Below are 10436 nucleotides of genomic sequence, written 5' to 3' on the forward strand. Positions count from 1 at the left end.
GACAAAAGCGCCATCTATCAACAGACGCTGTAACTGACACGACTCAAATTACCGATTACCGGTTTTTGTTATGGCGGAAACACAACACTACTTTCGAAACAAACATGGCCGCATGGCCCGGTGACAGTATCGCATCCGATAACCGCGCTCAGAACAATAAATTAACAAGTTTCCTAAACGCAGAATTTAATTTAAATGTCGATAATGGTAGCTACGCGTGTGAAGTGCCAGAGTTTAAATATGATAAAGTGATTCAAAGCGAAGTGACATCGGAAAGCGCAGTAGTTTCCAAGGACGGGAATTCGGAGAAATATGAAATATTGTTACCGTAAGTTATTTTATAAACTTTATTAAGAGCAGTTCGAATTACTTCCCATAACAAAATTGCTTCTTACCACTTTGCCGCCTTTTGTTTGAGTATCCCATTATTCAATCAGCTGTTTGTCAATATATACTCGTCTCTCTCGCACTCGTACGTTTGCGTATCTCTGACCTTTTTCGACAATTTCATTTTTGGGCATGCTATTTTCGTCCATTACCATCCTACATGATACTAATATCCTAAAGTGTTGTATGAGTTAGATACTTGTAATATTCAGTTTGTTACCATCCATAACGTTAAAACAAGTCACTTTGCTTATTTATTTAATGTAAAACTTTATTTTCACAACTGAATTGAAGCTTTTAGCCACAAATGTAGATAAGAAAATGTTGTGTGGTGGTAATAAGTTTTTGGCAAAAATTTCATTTTTGGTAGAAGCTTTTATCGCTGACTGTACTTTTCTTTCCACAGGCAACTAATACTCATCGAGACAATTCTAAAAACCCCAAACACAATTAGGTTTCGTTGTTTTATCACAGAGTTCCTATGGCCACCTCTGGTCTCCTTCATCAGATCAGCTCGATGACACCATAATATTGCATTGTCATCCGACTTACATATGTATGCAAAATTTCAGCTCAATCGGAAACCGGGAAGTGGATCAAATTTAACTTGCAAGATTTGATTACAGACCGACAAACAGACAGACAATGGTCAGGTGAAAGTAAATAAAAGTTTGTAAAAACTTATGGGTTCAATTCAAACTATTTCAAACCTCGGTTGTGCTATTCTATAATATGTATCAAAGAAATAATGTGAAAGCTATGAGATATTTTGATTTTTAGTTATACCGGTTACGGTCCCTGGTTCAGAGTTACTGTTATAGTAAAAGCTAGGGCCGATTTCTCGAACGATATTAGACTAATATTATTAGTCCACGAACTGTCAAATCGTATGGTTTGTCATGACAACACACTAATAATATTAGACCCCTAATCATAGCAATGATTACAATCGTGTACAGTCACCATCAGATATATCGGAGCGGGCAAGGTGCTCAAAAATATCTTAACACACACTAGCGCCTTGACAATAGATACATGTTCAGATATTTGTGAGCACCTTGGCTGCTGCAATATATCTGTTGGTGACTGTACATATATTTTGTATCACCTAAAAATGTCACCCAGCATCAAACTTACTACCAAATTTCACTAAAATCGGCTGAGGAATGCGAATGAGGTACCCGTAGCAGTGGGGCAACACTCCTCTCGGGCATTCTCGGCTCCATTAGGCTCAGCATTGCTCCAAGTAATTATTAGGGTAGACACAACTCGACGTCTCTTTGCGTGCACGACCACAGATAAGATAATAAATTGAATTTTGACAACCATAAATAGCCGAAAGGGATAGTGCCATACATTAGAAATCAGCATGATTCGTCCCTGAATCGCTGTCAATCATTGGTTTTGTAGAAAGTGTCCTTTGTGTACGCTAGTACTATTATTTATTCTGTGCCCATTGAGGAGAACATGACACATGTAAAGTCAGGAAAGAATTTATGTCCAAGTTGAAACGGAGACCTTCAATTTCGTCCGTGACCTGAAAATAAAATAAGCCATAAAAATACCAAGTGTACTTTTATGTTTACTTGTAATTTTATTTTTTATCACCTTGTAAATAGTTTGGATGCCCGACCATTTTATTGCAGTCAGATAATTATGAAAGAAATTGTGTCGTTATGGCAACTAAGCGCAATATTTTTATAATCCAAACAAAAACCATTTTTCAGAACATCAACTTTAATTGTTTTTTTGTAAGTTTTCATATTGTGTATTTGTCATTCATAGGTCTAAGGAATTCCCAGAAACAAGGGGAATAGAAAATGGATAGCAAGGATAAATAAGTACCTTAAAATTAAATGTTTTATTCTATAATTTGTACAGTGTGGTAATTTTATTCACACCTTGTCCAAGACTAGGTAATAGATATCTTATATTATTGTCACTGTGTCATGGTAGGATATGGTACAGAAATCAAATTCCTTGTGCATACATAGGTACCTATAAAAAAAAATTAAATGTCTAAAATAAACCGTGGTGGAACTGGTGGAGTCAAACATTTTATCGCTTCTAGGGCCACCTGCCCCATTCGGGGTTAACCAGTTAAACCTGGAGTTACCATGGTTACCAGTACAATTTGACACTGGGCTTACGATTTAACCGGTTAACGGGTAAGTGGGATGGTGCAAGTGGCGTAGCATAAAGTCAATATCAGTTAGAAATAAATAATTTTGTCTTTTGTCTTTACAGCCAAAATGAGACTGAGAAAAAAAACGAAATGGACCCGGATAAGAAGAGGAAATCAGATGACGCTCGATACAAGTGCGAATACGATGGCTGCGAGCGGACTTACAGCACGGTCGGAAATCTGCGCACGCACATGAAAACACACAAAGGTATGTACATACTACATCATGTACTTACAGAGATTTTCAGATGTTTCACCCTCTGTGAGGTGAATTTGTGTCTGAACAAATTTTATTATAAGAGCCAATCCCGAATATTTTGTAAAGAAAAAACCGGCCAAGTGCGAGTCGGGACTCGCGCACGAAGGGTTCCGTACCATAACGCAAAAAACGGCAAAAACGTTTGTTGTATGGGAGCCCCACTTAAATATTTATTTTATTTTGTTTTTAGTATTTGTTGTTATAGCGGCAACAGAAATAATACATCATCTGAGAAAATTTTAACTGTCTAGCTATCACGGCTCATGAGTTAGAGCCCCGTGACAGACAGGCGGACAGACAGATGGACAGCGGAGTCTTAGGAATAGGGTTCCTTTATTACCCTTTGGGTACGGAACCCTAAAAATCTGCTGTGTTTTTATGGAACAGCAGATTTTTTTTCGCGAATTTCGAGTTGGCTCCATAGTAGGTAGATGATTTTCGGTATGACTTAGATATTAACCCTTAGAGCAGTGGCTATTTTGTATGTAATATTGACAAACGACAATGTCTTATGATGTCACAAATATTAACAAACTGCGGCCCGCGTCAACTTCGTTAACTACTATGTGGCCCTTGGCTGCTAAAAGGTTGCCGACCGCTGCCATAGTTAGAGTATGGCCAGACAGTAAAACAAAATCACCCTCAGGAAAATAAGGAAATATAATGATAATATTTTAATTTCCAGGTGAATACAGATTCAAATGTTCCATGCCGTCGTGCAACAAAGCGTTCCTTACTTCGTACAGTTTGAAGATACACGTCCGGGCGCACACGAAAGCGAAGCCTTTCGGGTGCACTATCAGTGGCTGCAGGAAGGCATTTAATACTCTATACAGGTAATATTATTATGTATGACCTTACGACTCATAAGACTTCATTCATTACTAAAATCAGAGGGTCATCACTCATCCCAGTATATAAAAACAATACAGTCATTCGACGAAGCCATCTAGACAGGCAATCGGGCGCGGTGCGAGGGGTGGGTCGCGCGCACCCGAGCTGCATACTTCGCCATTGTTAGTAGCTCGGTACTACTTAATAGAATAAGATTCGAATGCTAGAAATAATGAAAGCGATAAAATGTATCAAGAAAAAATAAAACTGATGAAATCATCCACACTAAATCACGTCCTTACCCAACAAGTATCACAAAATAATCCCAATAATGACAACACAACACAAATCACTACAATTTACGTCCATTTGGAACGTGGCCAAGCATATTACGTATTATCGACACTGTTGACTAAGAATAAACCGTATTGTAAAGGGATAAGATCCATCAATGGTCAGTTTAAGTTTGTTAGTACAGTCACCGTCAGATGTATCGTAGCGCCTGAGGTACTCACAAATATATGAACACGCCTCTATTGCCAACGCACTAGAGTACATGTTCAAATATTTTTGAGCACCTTGGCTGCTGCGATATATCTGATGGCGACTGTAGAGCAACAATTATGGGTAGACGGTCGAGTTGGTAAACTCCTTTACAGACCATCGTTCCAAAAATATATTTACACAAGCTTATTGTCAGTACGTGGCTTACAGGTGTTAATATATTTTCGGATAGTTGGCTTGTAAAGTTTGTGAAGTCAACTGTTCTGCAACAATTTTGGTATGTGCACTTTATACCTTTGAGATAAGCTTGAAAATACAGTTGTAAATCGAAAGATGCCTAATAATTTTATCATGTCTTAATATCTGGAACATGTTTTATGCTAGTTTACCGATCATTCGAACGACTGAATCATATTTTATTTTCGTACGTGACTCAAATGTCAAGGATTTGTTTACGCTCTTGCTGAATCTTTTGTATGGGCTGTTTTCTCAAAACAAAATTGTCAAGAGCTAACAGTGTAAATGACTTTTTGTGGGACAAAGAAACGGCAATATTTTAGATTTGAGATAGGTACTTTATAAGGACTGTCCACACCAAAAGGCGTTGACGCACCGTTTACGCATAAAAATTCTAGTAGCTCAGTGAGTTGAGTGCTAGACCTCGAGAACTCCCATGGCTCCGCCATTAAAAAAAATCCAATAACTGAATTGACAAATGAATTATATTTAGTTATCGAAGCAGCTCAACAAATTTTATAAAAAGAGGTTGAGAAATGCGACCAGGCGGCCTAGCCAAGGTGACGATCGCTTGCGCTTCGCTATCGAATCGCTTTGTGTCTTTCTATCACTCTTCCATTTTAGTGTAACAGTGACAGTTGCGTTTCGTTCGCTACGGAGCGTTAGCGATTGACATGTTGTCTACGGGGCCTGTAGATAGAGAACAGTCGGATAGAAATACGATATCATTTGTTGCCCAAGCTGAAAGAGGGACTTTCGCTTTCGCTAGGTGTAAAAGAAATAAAGTTATTGGTTGTTATCTTAAATCTGTAATTCAATAAATTTGCTACTGTTTCACCGCGCTATCTTCGTTGAAGAGCATTGCTAAACTCACTTAAAACTTCAGGTTGCGAGCTCACCAACGACTGCACAGCGGCGACACATTCAACTGCCAGGCGGACGGATGCGCGAAATTCTTCACAACACACAGCGATTTGAAGAAACATATACGGACTCACACGCAGGAGCGGCCTTACAAGTGAGCCTTGAATATGGTGGATAGACTAGCAAACAAAATGCTTGCTGCGTGATCTTTTTCCGCATTTGTATTCGCAATTATATTAAACGGGGTTTTTACAGTCAACAGGAACTCGATGTCCGAAGAGTAGATTTTTATGGCTCGAGTTTACAAACAAGAACTTATATGTCTTCTTAACTGTGGATTGCATACATTGTGTTTTGGTAAAAAGAGTTGTCATTTCATACGTTGGCGGTTTTATTCCAGATGTGTGCTCCCGGGCTGCGGCAAGTCGTTCACGGCCTCGCACCACCTCAAGGCGCACGCGCGCACGCACGCGCGCCCGCCCGCGTCCGCGCCCAACCCCGCCCCGCCGCCTCCAACGAGGGTATCCGCTTTATTATCTTATCTATGGAACTTCATAAACTTAAATTTTATTGTCTCTTTTTTCCCGAAATCTTACCATCTGATTTACCCACAGATCGAAACGGAGCCGTTTCTAGAAATCCCCGCCAAACCGCAACCGACGGACGGCATGAACTGGGAGGGCCTCCTCGAATCCTTCGGCAGAATCACCACGGAGTCCAACTCCACAGACGACAGCCTCGAAGATATCGACACGGTCGACCCTCTCCCGACCACCAGTGTCGATATAACTGACTTATTGTTTGACAACGCCAACCCTAACGCTTTAGACTACGACCTTAACTTACAATTTGACAAAAAGAAGGAAAACTCCTGGATTAATCTACAACCTACGCTAATTGATGGCAGAAGAAAAGCTATGCAACTTGCTTTGGCGAATGAAATCGAATTACAAGCCCCATGGGTCGACGTGAGCGCTTTAGCCGCATCCATATCAGAAACCCCGGTCAGCATTAAAGAAAAAACTCCTGAAAGCATTTTCACTATGGCGACTTTTGTACCGACTCATATGCAAAGCTATATCGATTTAAATCCTGAAACTGCTAATGTAATAACGCAAAGCGCCTTCGATTTGGCTTCTCCAAATATTTTAGACGTAGCTGACAAAGTTTTTAATGATAGCGAGCTGGTTTCCAATATGTCCACTAAAATTGAAGACATTGAAAGTTTCCTAAAAGATGACAGATCTTTAAATACTCCACCACCTTGCAGAGTTCATCAGAATATCGAAATAAATCCGGCCAATTCAGTACTCTTCAATTCTGATTTAGATCTAGAAGACACATTGCTATTCGACAATGAACCTTTATCAGACATGTATGTGGTAAGAACTGAGAATATATTCGGGAAAGAAATTGCTAAGAGAAATGCATTGGCACAATTAGCCGCAGACGCTGGTATTTGCAATTGCATGACATGCGAATGTGATCCTACATTGGGAGAATGTAGGGGCGACTGTCAAAGCAAAGAACCAGAACCGATACAACCAGAGAAACGTAAATGCCCAGATACATGTGATTGTGACGAAGATTGCCGATGCGATCATGAAGCTATGAAATGTGTTGTTGGTTGTGGTAAAGCTACTGACACAAACCATAATACCTTCTTGGACTACCATCGGAGACATAAACTGACAAGCTTGGAAGAATTAGGAGTATACACTGTTCATGAAGATGATCTACCAACAGCAACATTTGTTGAGCAATTATCTTGTTCTTGTGACAAATCTACATCCTGTAATGTTGATAAGAAATCAGATGGCTTTTCAGAAAGTAGCAATTGGGAAACTGGTTGTCACGGCATTCAAACTTCTGAAGGCAAGAAAGAGTCTGTGTGCCAAGGCAAGAAAGAATCCACTTGTCAGGGTAAGAAGGAAGCCGCTTGCCAGAACAAAACGGAAACGTGCCAGGGCAAGAAAAACTCTCCTTGTGAGAGTAAAAGTGGGTCCACTTGCGAAGGCAAGAAAGAATCTACTTGCCAAGGTAAGAATGAATCTAATTGGCAAGGCAAGAAAGAATCTGCTTGCCAAGGTAAGAAAGAATCTACTTGCCAACGTAAGAAAGAGCCTTGTCAAAGTAAGAAAGAGTCTACTTGCAAAAGTAAAGATTCTTGTTGCAATAACAACACATGTTCAGATACTTCCAAAGATAAGTGTTGTGTTACAATATGCATTAAGAAGTTAGAAGCATTCAAGCAATTTTTGTCAGACCATGAATTACTGGGTGCTTTGAAAGCGCACAATTTGGATTTTACTTCGATGTGATGCATTTAATTTTACATTGTTAGAGTCGGACCAAAAAAAGTCTGCAGCGGATTTGATAGCCCACGCAGTGCAAGTGTCATTTATACGTCATAATTTCATAGAAGTTTGACGTTTAAAATAACACTCACTGCGTGGGCTATCAAATCTGCTGCAGACTATTCTTGGTCTGACTCTACCAGTTCTTTTCGCTTACATTTAACAATGCAATATAGGTATTAGGTAAAATACCATCAATTAAAATGATGCTTTTAATTATAAATAACCAATCATGCTGCGTTTACGGCCATACACAATACCATTCTAATTGGTATTTTCTTTGTATCTTAGTTATGGAATTGGCAGCATTAAATTGCAAATGTAGGCCAATAATATGTCACAAGTATTATACATGCCCTAAGTTTAGGCCTAAAACTGCAGTTTTTATACATGAATAAATTGTGTGATATTAAGTGCAATAATACCCAAAGATGCCTTGTCACAATCCTTATTAAATATTTATCTAGTATATTAATGCCAAATATGTGCCGTCAATATCAAGTTTTATAGTACATACATGTTATTGTAAAATATATTTGTAGTTTATTCAGAAATGTCATTTTTGAAAGATATTTTATATCCATATTAAAAATATATTATATTTGTACTCAATTTATGCAGATGGTGCCTTTTAAATGTTGTTACTGTACTTAATTGTTGTGTATAGAAATATATACTGTGTTGGATTTATGAGATTTTAATACTTTTAAGTGTAACAAGCAATAATAATGCCATAACTCTAGTCTGTGTAGTAAATAAACGCTTTTTAGAAATGTATGTATTTTATTCACGAATACATAAATATAAAGTTACGTCTACATTATAATAAAAGTTAGAGATCAAATAAATATGAGATTCACTCAATATTTCTAGCTCTTACAAATTTAATACTACAGTTAATTAAACTTAATATATTTAAGGAAATTAAATTTGCTTCCATTCTATCCTTTTTAAAACTGGTAAGTTTTTTTTTTTATATGAAAAGTAGATGCCAAAAAGGGTGCCTATTTTTTTATGACAACTTTTTGAATAAAATTCATTTAAGAGCGCTCTTACAAGAAAAGTCGAAATAATGCAAAATTGATGATACTAGTCGACGAAATTCAGGACTTTGCGCTCATTATTAGAAACAATGAGTACTTGTTCCAGTAAAAGCGTCTTCTTATCTTTATAAATATCGTTGTAAATATTAGAAAAAGGACTTATTAAATTAGTAATGATTTTTTTTCTGATGGTCGTTTCCGAAAAACCCCGTGAAGCACTGAATGGCGAGCTCTTATTTGGAAATGTTGAGAATTTTACTCTGCTAAACCTGGCTATTTTGTATTACTAATACCCTGTACTTTAGGCATATCAAACTATATTTTTCCTACATACCTTTGAGAAAGAGAAAATCAAAGTAAAACGAACTCGATTTTCTCTCCGAAACAAGTGTCAATTCCTACGAAAATCTACTTAATATCGAAGTCATTTTCATACTCAAGCAATCTGCAACGTTTGCTTATACTGTTGGTATACATTAGTGTTTATGAAATTCTACTATAATTTTTTGGCAATTTTTTGAAAACTACTCTATATTACCGATGACGCGCGCTGCGCCAGCTCAGTGCCGCGGCAGAGCTTGTAGAGGCAGGACGTGTGTCGGTCGGCTCCGCACATTTTCAACGGCGACGACGAGGTTTTTTATCATTGTGTGCGGCGGGCGCCGTGTAAAACGCTATACTGTGTGCGTGTAAACCGCAACGAGAGACTTTGATCCTAGCACTGTTTTTATAGTATTATAATTTATAATGGTACAGTTTAATAAACAACCGGACAGGATTAAAAATATTTGAAACGACCTGACATTCTATATGTATTTATTTGACTCAAGATAGTACTCAGGGTCTGATGATGGAGCCGGAAGGTGGTCACCGGTACCAATCAACCATGCAACTAAACCACTTCGTGTTTAGGCTCGTTTTATTCGTCTCAACAAGATCTTTGACTTAAGATAGTACTCAGGGTCTGATGATGGAGCCGGAAGGTGGTCACCGGTACCAATCAACCATGCAACTAAACCACTTCGTGTTTGGGCTCGTTTGATTCGTCTCAACAAGATCTTTGGCACAAGATAATACTCAGGGTCTGATGATGGACCCGGAAGGTGGTCACCGGTACCAATCAACCATGCAACTAAACCACTTCGTGTTTAGGCTCGTTTGATTCGTCTCAACAAGATCTTTGACACAAGATAGTACTCAGGGTCTGATGATGGAGCCGGCAGGTGGTCACCGGTACCAATCAACCATGCCACTAAACCACTTCGTGTTTAGGCTCGTTTTATTCGTTTCTATAAGATCTTTGACACAAGATAGTACTCAGGGTCTGATGTTGGAGCCGGAAGGTGGTCACCGGTACCAATCAACCATGCAACTAAACCACTTCGTGTTTGGGCTCGTTTGATTTGTCGCAACAAGATCTTTGACACAAGGTAGTACTGAGGGTCTGATGATGGATCCGGAAGGTGGTGATCGGTACCAATCAACCATGCAACTAAACCACTTCGTGTTTGGCTTCGTTCGATTCGTCGCAACAAGATCTTTGACACAAGTTAGTACTCAGGGTCTGATGATGGAGCTGGACTCCACCCACGGGTACCAGTCTACCCTGTAACTGAACCACTTCGTGTTTGGGCTCGTTTGATTTGTCGCAACAAGATCTTTGACACAAGGTAGTACTGAGGGTCTGATGATGGATCCGGAAGGTGGTCACCGGTACCAATCAACCATGCAACTAAACCACTTCGTGTTTGGCTTCGTTCGATTCG

General features: G+C 38.9%; 1 protein-coding gene across 1 annotated transcript; it reads left to right on the forward strand.

Moving 5' to 3' along the window:
• The first annotated feature begins 77 nt into the window (after window positions 1-77).
• On the forward strand, window positions 78-8400 carry LOC134793355 (uncharacterized). Its single transcript, XM_063764912.1, has 6 exons — window positions 78-328; window positions 2635-2780; window positions 3517-3667; window positions 5293-5424; window positions 5671-5791; window positions 5885-8400. Exons 1-6 carry the CDS (start codon window positions 105-107, stop codon window positions 7589-7591), a joined length of 2481 nt encoding a protein of 826 aa, XP_063620982.1. The 5' UTR covers window positions 78-104; the 3' UTR covers window positions 7592-8400.
• The last annotated feature ends 2036 nt before the right edge of the window (window positions 8401-10436 follow it).

Source organism: Cydia splendana, chromosome 9 (assembly GCF_910591565.1).
Source record: "Cydia splendana chromosome 9, ilCydSple1.2, whole genome shotgun sequence".
NCBI lineage: Eukaryota > Metazoa > Arthropoda > Insecta > Lepidoptera > Tortricidae > Cydia > Cydia splendana.